General features: G+C 40.4%; 1 protein-coding gene across 2 annotated transcripts; it reads left to right on the forward strand.

The window, feature by feature from the left end:
• Positions 1 to 1,353: 1,353 nt before the first annotated feature.
• On the forward strand, positions 1,354 to 10,328 carry LOC140995339 (activated RNA polymerase II transcriptional coactivator p15-like). 2 transcript variants are annotated; one of them, XM_073465304.1, is made up of 5 exons: positions 1,354 to 1,431; positions 4,289 to 4,358; positions 7,822 to 7,941; positions 9,519 to 9,627; positions 9,781 to 10,328. In XM_073465304.1, the coding sequence occupies exons 2-5, from the start codon at positions 4,290 to 4,292 to the stop codon at positions 9,858 to 9,860; spliced, it is 378 nt and encodes a 125-aa protein (XP_073321405.1). In that variant the 5' UTR covers positions 1,354 to 1,431; position 4,289; the 3' UTR covers positions 9,861 to 10,328. The 2 variants fall into 2 exon arrangements, with proteins under 2 accessions (XP_073321405.1, XP_073321406.1); XM_073465305.1 differs by having other exon boundaries at positions 1,415 to 1,431; positions 4,286 to 4,358; positions 9,781 to 10,120.
• Positions 10,329 to 13,281: the final 2,953 nt, after the last annotated feature.

The raw sequence follows: 13,281 nt of genomic DNA on the forward strand, positions 1-13,281 counted from the left end.
TAAAAATATAACCACTTGTTGCTGCCTGAAAACCGGTATACTCATGTGTGAGAAGATTTTTTACTGGGCTACTGGGAAATTAATCCAATTGCTGTCAAATATGCCTCCACAATATTGGACAGATTGGGGAGTCTCTCAAGGCTCATAAACCTTTTCTTTTTTTTCTCCAGCTTGATGATGACTGATGTTATGAGATGCTGATGTGGTTGAATAACGAATAGAGTTGCAAAGTGGGAGGAGCCACTGGTTCTGGAAGTATTATTATATTTTAAGTATTCAAGTATTTTGAAGTGTTTATGCTCACATGGTTGATGTTTAAATTTTTATTAAATATCAGTTTTCAATCTTTTGTAATGATGGTTCAGGCAGAAAGGTTCATTCTCCAACTGCCAGTCAGTTAATGTGAATGAATATATTGTAATGCAAGTAATTCCTATGACTGTGTTGCTAATATATTGTTGTGATAAAACTAATTCCAATGAGATGTTAATGTTCAAGAATCTCTTGTTTTTTAGTTTAGTTTCAGTATTTTATATATTGTAAATGCATTTGTATGACAGTGGAGACAGTGTTATGAGTTTATTATTTCACACCAAGTATTTACAATAAATTAATTTAATTCCCTTGAAGAACTCCTTGACATTGCTAGCCTAATTTTTATTTCAGGTCTCTTGTACTGTATTTCAGTTATTTTATACTTAGAAGGTTAATTTAATTTACTGGTCATTTACAACACAGGGTTGCACAATGAAATTTAAGATATAGTCCCAAAAACTGCTTTTTAGGAAAGAAAACAAAAACTATTATGTATGGTGGGAGTGCAGAAGTCTCACAGCCTGGGGAAAGAAGCTGCTCTGTAGTCTGTGGTACGACAGCGGATGCTTCTGTATCTCCTTCCAGACGGCAGCAGGGTGAACAGACTGTTCATATCCTGTGGGCTCTGTGTAGACACCTCACCTCACCAATATCACTGATGCTCGGCCCAGCATCGTTAATGAGACCCTGCTGGTGGACCAGCTTCATCATTCTAAGGTCTGCTAACTAAGAGGGGTAAATTTGAAATATCTAAATAGTCTAATTGTTTTTGCCAATTTCTGTTTTTCTTTTTTTTTATTTAAATTTTCAATGGAACTCATTTATGATTTCAAATCTGAAACTTGAAAAGTGTGACAGGAGGGCAATCTTTCAAGCCTTTTCAATTTAATGGATGTAATATTTTGCTAATATAATAATTCAATGAATTAGATACATTTCATCTGGGAAGAAGTTGGACCCACAGCCCAGGCACTTGACTGTGTCCGGAGTGGGAGTGTTTAAGGAGCGGTTTGGAACTGGTCCAGTGTAGTCGGCAGGGAGGAGGCAGAACACACACCGGAAACACCGCTACATTCCGCTTCCTGTCAAGAGATCCGCTCTACTACATCATATCATGTAAGCATTAACAGATCGAAAAGAACATGCCAGAACGTGTCTTTGTCAAGAATTTTGGTTTAATAGAACAGATCGGTGTTTTACTGCGCAGCTGTGTTCTGAGAATGAACTGGCTACATGAGTTAATTTTTCATGTTAACGAGCCAGTATACATGTGCGACGGGGCTCTAGCCCTGCTAATGTTAGCTACTGTGGCTAACTACCCAGATAGCATTAAACAAAGCCAGCTAGCTAACATCTGTGCTTGTATACAAACACAATCTTATATCATTACAGTGCAACGACAACGTGTCCTTCGGTCCATCACCTCTATGACAGCGTCTCGTATTTCAGGTTGACACTTCCTGAAGTCGTACGCAGTTTGTGGTGCAGTCTGAAGCGCTAAACGCCCCAACACATTAGGCTCGTTTAAAATGAACTGCTGCTCGTGTGGAAGACCAGTACCAACTGTGCAAGTGCGTCTCCACCGGGTCCGGTTATAGTTCGAGCCCGAGTAACCCGTTGTGTCGCGCACATGGTCCCCCCATTAAGTGATGTGTAGTGAGACACTGTGACAGCAGCTTGGCTCACAGTTTTTATTCCTTGTGACGACTAAAAATTGAATGTTTCCAAGCTAATAGTTGTCTGTAGCAGCTAACAGCGACAATCTGTTACATTCGTAAACTACTAGAATGACTGCCCCCCCCAACACACACACACACACACACACCAGCACACACCAGCCCCTCACTGTAACAGCATAATAGGGATACTGAATTAGCAGGATGCATATACAATTTTAATGTAACTAGTATAATACAAACTTTATTTAGCTAGTTGATGATGACAGTACGATGTTTTGAACATCATTGTCTGTTACTGAACCAGCGCCTGGAATTTGCCAGTGGCTTGATTCTCTGTACAGAACTGGCACATTTTATTGCAGAAGCATGACAGTTGTATGACCTACCTGCTGTCCTCTCCAAATTATATATTTTTCAAGTCTATCTTAATTGGTCACTGTAATCATTCCTCCTTCCATACTAACTGTGAAAAGATCCCTTCAGAGAACAGCTGCATATCTTTTATTACATTTGTTGTGTGCACACAAGCATTTTGTAATGTTTTCTGTTACAGGTCTTGTTGAGTACTATTGCATATGTGAAAAAAGTCTTTTGTGGCTCAAGTTGAAGCTGCATGTAATCTGATGATTAGCAGTGATGTCACACAGTGGCTGAGATGCATTGTGGATAATTCTCCTACTGCCCAATGTCGTGTGAGGTCGGCGTTTTACTGCTCGCTTCATTTTGGTGTGTAAAAACGATTCATAGCAACCTAATGTTAGCATGTGGCTAGCTAACCTCACTACCAGTAACCTGTCTGTCCAAAGTACAGGTCTGTAGTGATCTTGGTGCTTTTTCATCCCTAACTTAGCTGAAATACTTTTTTCACAGTTCACTTTGTATTTGATGTTAATACTTTACCGTTTGTTTTTCTATATAGTGTTTTTAAAACTTTTGATCCTTTAAATAGATAACCGCTAGCAATGTTAGCGAGCCATGCTATATACAAAAACAAATGGAAAACTATTAACAATATATACAAAGCAAATTGTGAAAAGTAGGGATGTAACAGTCGACCGAATTCCACGACATCGCGTTGATAAAGCCACAGTATCGTGGGGCTGTGACAACATCTAGCAAAACATACCACATGGTTATTTTGCTCGTAAAGTTCAGGGGTCTAACAGGGGAAAACAGTATAAATGCATTCTACTATCCCTCCTTGTCATAGTATTGTTCTGTTTGAACAGCAGAGGGCACAATCATACTGCTCAAGAAGACAGACTCCCGGTATAATGGGTCCCACTTGAGTTCTCATAAGACCCGCCCTACTCCACCTCTGATTGGTTGGCTTCGTTGGTTGTGAACTTTTTGCTTTATCAAACTATTCGCCTACACGCCTTGGTAATGTCTGTTATCAGCGGTGTTTGAGCTGTGGTAACTCTGTGACCTTGCCACAGACACACCGACCTCATCGGCCTCTGTCCTGATCTTCTGCTGCTCGTGTCAGGGTCACTCCTCTTCCAGAGCCACTCTTTGCTGCAAGAGTGTCTCGAGGCTCATTAGGTGGAGCTAGTAGGACGGGCAGCCCTGCAACTGCTTTGCCACCCGGGTTGTCTGCTTCACACACCGAGCCCAGAGACATTGCAGCTGTGACAGTCAAAGTGTCTATGTGTTTGCTGGTCGTGAAACTACGGTTCACAATCTGCTGCATCAGCTCCGTTGCTGGCTGTTTGTCTTGATAAACCAACTGCTAGAAAAACACAAGCACAACCCATTAACGCTACACAACCTCTGAACATACAGTTAGGGAATAAGAACGTGTCAGTTACACTGACAGAGATTTTTGTAGCCCTGGTAGTCTGCTGGTCAACAACATGGCTGTCCCCAAGACGTGTACTGTAGAGTTGGCACCCAAAGAAAAAGGGCATGCAGTTCATAAAGCGGATATACATCACACTACATTGTGCAAGTGGAGAATGTAGGTCAGGTTTTGAAAAGCAGTCCACTCTTCTAGCACTGCACTCCTATAACACTGTTTGACTCTTTATGGACAGTTTAAAAACAAATTATTAAAATCAATCCAGCAGAACCAGAGATATCAGCATTTTTATTCCACGCTTTCCTCTTCCTAATCAAAACGTGGAGCTGCATTAACCCCATGCAGCTTAGCTACTGAGTAACATCACTGGAGGTAATTTATCAGATTACCGTCTGCCCATGTGCATGTCTCTCTGAATGTTTTTTTTAAATGATCTCTTGAAAGTGATTTTGCAGTAAAATAAAGGTCTGACATTTGATCCCTGTCTCAGCAGAATGCCAAAATCAAAGGAAGTGCTGTCTTCCACGTCCGGAAGTGACTCCGACAGTGAAGTAGAGACCAAGGTTTGTGCTATGATGCGAAACTAGCATTTTTCACAGCGTTGGCGGTGCACTTGGGAGTGTTGGTATGAAGCTCTTGTGTGATGAGAGAAAAAATGCTGCAAGTTGGTTTTGGTTGACATCTGCTAATGCTATGGTAACAGAGGGCTGACCACATAGCAAGCTTACAATGGGTAGGGTGATAAAAGCACAACACTCACCAGCAACATTCAATTAATTAATCAATCAATCAATCAATCAATCAACCTTTATTTGTATATCGCCAATTAACAATAAAAGTCATCTTATGACACTTTACAAATTGAGCAGGTCTTGACCATACTCCTTGATTAATTCAGTGTACAATCTGCTCCCACAAATGGGCTTTGGTGTCTCTGTAAATGATTATTTCTATCTGATAAAGATAGAATAAAGAAAGACAGACACAGCCAGAACAAGCTTGTCCTAGAATTCTGGATTACCAGGGCATTGGGTGACAAGGCCTGATCAATGCAATATATTATTTGTGGGCTGCGAGAGCGACGGTAATGACCCCAGCGCCTTTCTGAAAAGTTGAGAGATTTTTCAACTAAAAGCGCTTTGAGTGGCTGCACAAAAAAGAGCCCTCTGAAAAAAGACACTGGGAGCAGCACTTTTTCTCTAGGCGGCAGCATACACCAGCTCCTCATTAGAAACAACTGGAAAAAAGACGTTGGCCCTCAACTGTTATGTGAACACAGGCTCTAATGGTGCCTTCACAGATGCAGGGTTTCCACCAGAAAAGTTGTTGGGCCCGGCAGCCAAGTGATGAGAATAAGTGGGTCCAGTGTGTAGCATTTGAAGTATTTAGCAGCATCTAGCGGTGAGGTTCTTGATTGAAACACAGCTAAGGTGGCCCTCATGGACAAGAAACTAATTTTCTAAATATGGACTTGTCCACAACAGCGTAGAATATTTCTACTAATTAAAGTGATGAGGTGAAGATGTATTCAGCTATTTAGTCAATAAAACTATAGGTTACAACTAAAAAATTATTGGGATCATACAAAGAAATGATGGAGCACTGAAAAATCTTCACAGAATTTATTAACTGGTTAACGAGTGGACAGATAAGGAATATATCTAAATAAATCTTGCTAACACTACGTTACCACCAGCTCTAAACAAGGCACAGGCACAAACTGAGGCTACGGTGTGCTAATATTTAACGTCCAGCGTTATACGTGGCGGCATTTCTTTTCAGGGAAACTAATTAGGGCTGGTGCGACGCATCGACATAATCGATTACGTAAACGGGACATAAAAGTTTTTTCCACTAGCATTTTTGGCCGCACAGAGTCAACTGAGCCGCACTGATTTGCTTTTCCATCACCAGTTTTTTACTGCACCGAGTTGAGCCAAGCTATGCCGCGCCGTGCCGTGCTGTGCCGGCGATGGACCTGCTCCAGAGTAGGGCCAAGTTGGGCCCGTCCCGCCTGCGAGTGGGCCGCAGTGAGGACTCGTGACTGTGACCATCCCGTAACAAGCACCTGTCTCCCCCTCAAATCTGTATTCTATGTTTTTCCATACCCATACCCCAAAAGCCCAGTCTGCTCTGATTGGTTGGCGCTAACAGTGTCTCCAGTCAGCTCTTAGCTCCCAGTTAGCCTCATGTCTATCATGAATATCACCACAAGAACCACTTCTAAACCAAACACTTCATCACCGCACCACAGTGGAAAAATCCACTCATCTTTGAGCTTGTAAAATACCTGAGCCATTCACAAATATAACACACAGACATGTGAGGCCATGTCTGACATATTTCCATCCAAAATAGAGTTAATCCACTCGGTCCTGACATCTTCAGATTGGAGTAGGTGTAGATGTTTGTGCTGATTCTTGCAGCCAACAACAGAGCAGCTCCCATGCTTGGCCTTGTACTGGCCCTGGACCTGTGAAAAATACAGTGTGGCTTCACGCTTACAAATGTTGAAACACTATGGTACCCCATTTAAAATATGCTGAATTCATTCTTACATGCCAAACTATCCTTAGACATCAATGTTTGTCATGGTGACGTAGTGTGATGTCACAAAGTCACATAATTAAAGGCAGGACTACTGTATTGACGAGGCGTTTCAGGCACTTCAGGAGCCGTGTTTTCTGTTGGAAAGAAGAGCTTGGCTCGGACTATGGCCATTTTAGCTTTTAAGACCTTTTCCATGCACAAGAACTTACATAGCAAACTGAGGGAAAGGAGAAAAATAAAAAGCATAATATGTCTCCTTTTTATATAACATCTTCAACTACATTTTAAAAACTTACACAATGGCCTGGCAGGGAGTCAGCATTGGACCAGCTACCGGTCTTGCAATACACTGACGGAAACACTGCAGATGTGCAAGTTATCTATGTCATGAGCCCTCATGCACCCCGATACCATCACAGATGCTGGCTTTGGAAACTTGGCACTGCTCACAACCTGGATGGTCCTTTTCCTCTTTAGCATGGAGGACACAATGTCCAAAATTTGAAATGCAGTGATGTCCCTGCATCTCTGACGCATTAAAGTCCAAAAAGAAAAGAGTGAACTCACCATCCATGCATCCAGGGCATGCTCCATATTTTATTCCTGATAATACTACATTGTGAACAACAAATCCGTTTTAAAATAATTATAACAGGAAACATGCTATCAAGACAAAAAAATCTGCTGGTCACCATTTCCGACTACCTGTGCATATCTCAATCATTGTGGTATTTTCTGCTGCAGCAAGACCAATCCTGACACACGGATTTCAGCAATCAAAGCCACAAACTTGGTATTGCTGAATAAACTTACTAACTAACTAACGACCCGACTTAGGATTTTATCAGTTGAACCGTTTGTCTGTTTTCAGTTTAGCGCCACACTAAAATGTTTACCAGCCTACATGAGTATGTTTTACCTGCAGCTTTGGACTCGCGTTTAAATGCCTTTCTTCCTCATCTGTGACATTTTGGGGCTCAAGGGGAGATTAGGTTTTGGTGCCTCTAAATTGCAGCTTCTCTCATCTGTTAAAGGTTTTTTTTTTTTTAAACTAAAGCAGCAGCTAATATAAAAGTATATTTATGATTCCTTTATGGCTCATCAACTTTCAGGGGGCAGCCCTAGATGCGCCAGTGTTTTGTTTTTTCAGATTAGGGATTTTATTTGTTTATGTTTTCATCAAACATATAACCATGATTAGATCCATATAATATCAACACGACAATTTGTCAGAAATCGCAAATTATATTTGACAACCACTAAATTCCCCTGGGTCAAAGTCTGTGGCCTTTCTGGATATTGTTGATGTGTGGGTTTCACGTTGCATGTAGAGTCTTAACTTGCATTTATAGATGCAGGTCAAACATTTTCAAGGTCCTGGGTTTGAATCCCAGCTATCTGGAGTAAGGGTTGTGCCATCTCTTTTAAGGACATGATGAGGAGCCAGAATTTGAAAAGTAGCTGTCTGTTTTTTAGGCAAAGAGAAAGAAGTCAAGTGTACCAGAGAAACCAGCCAAGAAACCAAAAAGTGGAGAGAGTTCCAAGCCAGGTGGCTCATCCAAGGCCAGCGGTAATGGTGACGACAACATGTTCCAGGTAGGTATCACAGCTATAATGTAGTTACACTTCAGAAAAAATAAACTCCACAGAAATAGAATTATGTTTCAAGTCTTTGCAGCCATTTTGCACTTCTAACATTTTTTTATTTAACAGATACATTTTATATGTAAGTGCTAGATATGAGTATGTTTTTTTTTTCTTCAAATTCGTTGAAAAATGGGACCATCAGTACAAGCTGGAGGTTTGCAAGTAGTTTCATCTGCTAACACTGTTTGGAAAGTAAATGAAAGAGAAAAACACATTGTTCAAAGACAGTGGATCATTTTGTCCAGAAAACAAACTAGATTTGATTAAAGTAGAAAGCCAGCCTAGAAAGAGGAGAACTAGCCGAACTATTTTGTTTGGATATCATATTTTTCTCATTGATTATGTCTTTGCTTTGTCTATGTCTATGTGCTTTCACACATATTTACTCTTAAGACTACAAAGGCAATTCATCTTCTGACACCTTGGCACAACTGGCACTGTTTGATACATAAGCGCTAAGATAAATACCGGTTGATGATGATTATTCGATTTTCAAACTAGTAGTAGCTATTCTAGTGTCCTATTATTGTTGAGCCTAATTTATCTAACCTAACCTTTCCTAATTTTGTGTGTGTGTGTGTGTGTGTGTGTGTGTGTGTGTGTCATTAACCTCTTAATGGAAATCACGACAAAAGCTATGTTCAGACTGCCAGCCCAAATCCATTTTTGTTGAGGCATGTCCAGATTGATTTTAGTCTGATCTTGTGTCACTCGCAGCGTGACACACAATGATGACATCAAATCCAGAGAGACAGATGTTCATTAGATTGGAAGACAACAAAGAGAACAGTCACTTTCAAATAAACTGCCTGCTCCACAACTACACAACATGAAAGTTTGGAGGGCAAGATGATGGATCCATATTTGTCATACTTCTGTGTTAGGTTAGGGTTCACCAGCGTGAGTAGTGACTAACCAACATTGTTGCTACAACAACCCATACAGATAGGCCGCTGTTGTCTGGACACAAAATCCCAGTCAGATCACTTGCAAATAACATGCGGCTGTTCCATATTTCAGATCTGATTTGAGAAACAGATCGGATTTCCCTACAGTCTGAACATAGCCAAAGTTTCTAAGTGACAGAGACACATAGCATCCCCATAACCATAGTAACTCACTCACTCACTCCTGGCTTGTGTGTCACCATCAGGAGAGAGAGAAGATGGATAGATGCAGACTGAAATTACAGCATGCATGGGAATAAATTACTATATATTAGACTTGTGGGTATTTCTCACTTTCTCCCTGAAGATCAGAGCAGCTCAGCTGCAGGGTGCTGTGTCCACTTTTTGTGTTGCTTGTTATCAGTTTTAAATTTGTGTAATAAAATAATAGAATAATAATGTTATAAAGACTAGAAGGATATTTTAGTTCTGTTTTAATTCACTATTCCACAAACTCCTCATATACATATGCACAGCACAGCGTGCAGTGTTAGTTAGGCTAGCGTAGTATTTAACCATTGCAAAGACATTTTTTGGTTGATACCTTCAGTGTATTGACAGTGAGTTTGCTTCCCACAGATTGGGAAGATGAGATACGTCAGCGTCAGGGACTTCAAAGGTAAAGTCCTCATTGACATCAGAGAGTACTGGATGAACCAAGATGGAGAGATGAAACCGGGGAAAAAAGGTAATCACATCTGAAGTTGTGGTGATGTACATATGGAACACATTTATCTGCAAAACTACAGCAGGACCTGGAGAAAGGAATGTTTGATGTCTTGGATAGTTTGCAGCTGTGCTGTAAGACGCACTTCAATGGTCTGTCTCAAATTTCTTGTAGGCATCTCCCTGAATCCTGAACAATGGAACCAACTGAAGGACCAGATTTCAGAAATCGATGATGCCATTAAAAGAATATAAGCATTCCTTTAATGTTATTTGTTGAACATGTTGGCTTATCATTTTTGTAAAAAGCCTGGGATTGTTTTCTAATGGACTTTAGTTTGTAGTTGTATCGATCTAGTGTTGTCTGCATTCTCTGGGTTTCTGTGTAACTTGTTTTTGAGCTGTTGTAGTAATGGTATGGGGATGAATAGGTGGTTGATAATTATGGTTGGTGGGTGGGGTGCATCAATACAGGGATGTTTGTATTGAATAATAAAAATGAGGCACTAGCTTAATATTGTTCAGTTGCTGTGTAAGTTCATGTTCACAGTTTGACTAGCATGTAAATATAGCTCATAAGTCTTTGTTTCATCTGACCTTTGTAATACTGTATGTAGCACCAACATCAGGGCTGGGCCCAGTCCTTCATGTACCTGCAGGTGGTTATATTCATTGGTAGAATCATGACAAAGGGTTTGGGAATAAATGATACTATTAACCAAATTGATACACATATTACATTAATGAAAGCATTGTATTAGATTTGCATCACCTAAACAGGTTTGTGGTAACTATGAACCAGTTATGTCAGTCATGAAGAATGCCAGTTGTGAACCAGTGAACATGAGGCTTGTGTGGGGTGTAAGGCCAAAAGCTGTTGACCTTTCATGGAATTTTCACAAAACTTGGCAGATAGATATTAGTGGAGTATACCAAAGTCCCTCAGTCCTGACTCAATATATCATTAAATTCATATGCTCATGTATAAATACAGTACATATTGTCCAGGCCTATGTATGTTTTAATTTTTTTTTTATTTAACTAGATATGCCCCATTGACGTCAGACACCTCTATTACAATGGAGATCTGATGAATAAACCTGCAGATAAAACTACAGAATCAAGTGTTGCACAAAGCAAGGCTAGAGCACCCACCAATGCAAAGGCCCTATTGTGATGCAAGGGATTTGTATTTTTCTCTCAAATGAATCACATTTTTGAGGCCCTGAAGGTGCTGGAAATCTCAAAACTTTGCACAGGCATCAGAAGTGATGGAAAATTAAATATTTTATAGATCCTGTGAACAAGTGTGTCAAAATGACTCAACACTCCCTAAAGAGCAGCCTAGTGGCAAGTTTCACATAAATGGGTAATTCCATACCAACTCACCTAGGGCTTTCCAGTTCACATCATGGATTGTCTTGATAGAAATTCTTGTTGAAACGTCTAACATTGGACCTTGCAAAATCCTATAGCTGTACTCTAAATACTTCTTATTTAGGAATTTTTGAAGTTTGGCCCTCTGAGCATTTTTGTGATTCTTTGAATGTGTATTCTGAACCTCACCAATCACGTATTTTTCACTGGTTTGGGTTGAAATTTGTCCTGAACCTCCAGGAGACCCTGAGGATACTTGGCAACAATCATTCATATAAGTAGTTGTTGCTGAATCGTTACAGTAATCAAAATAATAACAGGAAGTCATTTCTTCCATTTTATCTTTGCTTGTTTTTACTTTCTTGCAACCAAATTTTGGTTCTATGTAGTACATATATAGTTTACACACATCTAAACGTTATTTGGTCCACAGATCTTGCTAAATATCTTTGGAGCTTTATGGGGGGTTATTTTGACTGTAGATTTCCCCAAGAAGGATTATTTGAAAGTGTTAATATTCATTGCATATATGTAAAAAGTTAAAAAAATGTTACAGTACCTGCTTAGCTTAGCCAGGTAGCTTCCTGCCTGTGCCAAGTCGCCAACCCCGATTTCCACCTTCCCTGTATCCTTAAAGCTGACAAACTGTGAGGAGCTACCCTAACATCCAGCTGTCACTTTTTGAGGGAAGTCACCTGGCCATTTTTAATGAGGTCCCATGGAGATCACAGAAGATGATGTCGTCGTCATGGCTACTGACACCATTGACATTCTGAGCTGTCCAGCTCACTGATGCCAAACACCATCGCAGGACCATCGCACCGAGGGGGTCCAGCACTACAGAGCTTAATCTCCCCAGTGCCCGAGTGGGACAGAGATGTAAATAAGCTTATAGTTAACTCTGGTACAGCTAAGAAACTGTGCCTGATCCCTGACAAATAAATAAAATCAATATTAAGAGACAATCTAAGAATATGTCATAAAGCCATCTACAAAAAATGGTTTTGTAATTGATAAATGACGATTTTAAAAATGCTCAAAAGTTTGACATAGATAGCTCGCAGTGAAAATATGATTTGGATTTTTGTTTTAGTTTTGGGATGTGTAAAAATTTGTTAATGATTTGCATATACATAGATCCTTATAATAACGTGTTCAGTAATACATTTACACATCATTTATAAAAGGTGAGCTTCACTGATAATTGCCCTTAAAAATTACGAGTAGTTTACACTTCAGAATAGCTGCTGTATAAAGCTCAGTTGTGTCAGTAAACATCAATATTTATAACTCTAGGTGAAACTATGCATGTTTTTAAATCATTGTATACAAATTGGCATTTTGCGCTATTTGGCCCACCACTATCAGACAAATACAAATCCCAGGTCTGTAACTGTTTGTCAGACGTAATGTAGGTGCTAACTACAAACAAAACTCATAACGATGTTATGTGTTGAAAACTCTTATATTGAAGTAAACATGAATGCAACACTGGGATCCTCCCCTCTCACTGAAGCTAATGGTGCAGAAACAAGTGATGGGGGGAGCAGTGGCTGAGACAGAAGCCCTTTTTTCAGACTGAGATTCTGTGATATCGCCACAACGGAGGCTCGCCTCTACACCACCTTTGTTTGTTCACACTGAACCAAGCAGTGCAGGCATGAAGCCGCTCCAGTGTGTCATTTCATGCAGCATGCCTGTGCTGCAAAAGCATAAGGTGTGTAGGTATATGTCATAACGTTGAGATCTATGTGGTTTTTTTAACGTGTTTCCACCTGAAAATGTATGTATCCGCTGTCTGTTTATAATCATATGGATGCTGTTATAATGTGATGTTATGGAGATCCTGATGCACAATGCACCTTGGAAAGTGACATACATTTTTTGCTCTAAATTACATTATTACATAACCGCAATCAGTCAATAGCGGACCCTGTCTGGCTCTCACTCATGGAGAAGGAGCTGCTTTCTGGGAGACTGTTCACGCAAGACTTGGTCAGGAGAGCTGATCGTGGCAGTGACAACAACGAAGTGAGTGTTAAAGTATTTTGCTCGAAATCCATCACATAATCACTGCCAGTCAACTTACCCTTACACACAGACGTTGTCTAGCCTCTGTTGCGGCTCTGTTACTACCTCCAAAACTGTCCCCCCATTCCGCCTCTGTAACATTCATACAGGGGGCGAGGCGGAATAACGCCGCAAGATTCCCGACCTGAAAAGGCAGTGTGAATGGGGCTAGAGTATGGGGCGCCGATTGTAAAGTTGCACATGCTAAAATAAACAGCAACTTTTTGCC

This window comes from Pagrus major, chromosome 5 (assembly GCF_040436345.1).
Source record: "Pagrus major chromosome 5, Pma_NU_1.0".
NCBI classification, from domain to species: Eukaryota; Metazoa; Chordata; class Actinopteri; order Spariformes; family Sparidae; genus Pagrus; species Pagrus major.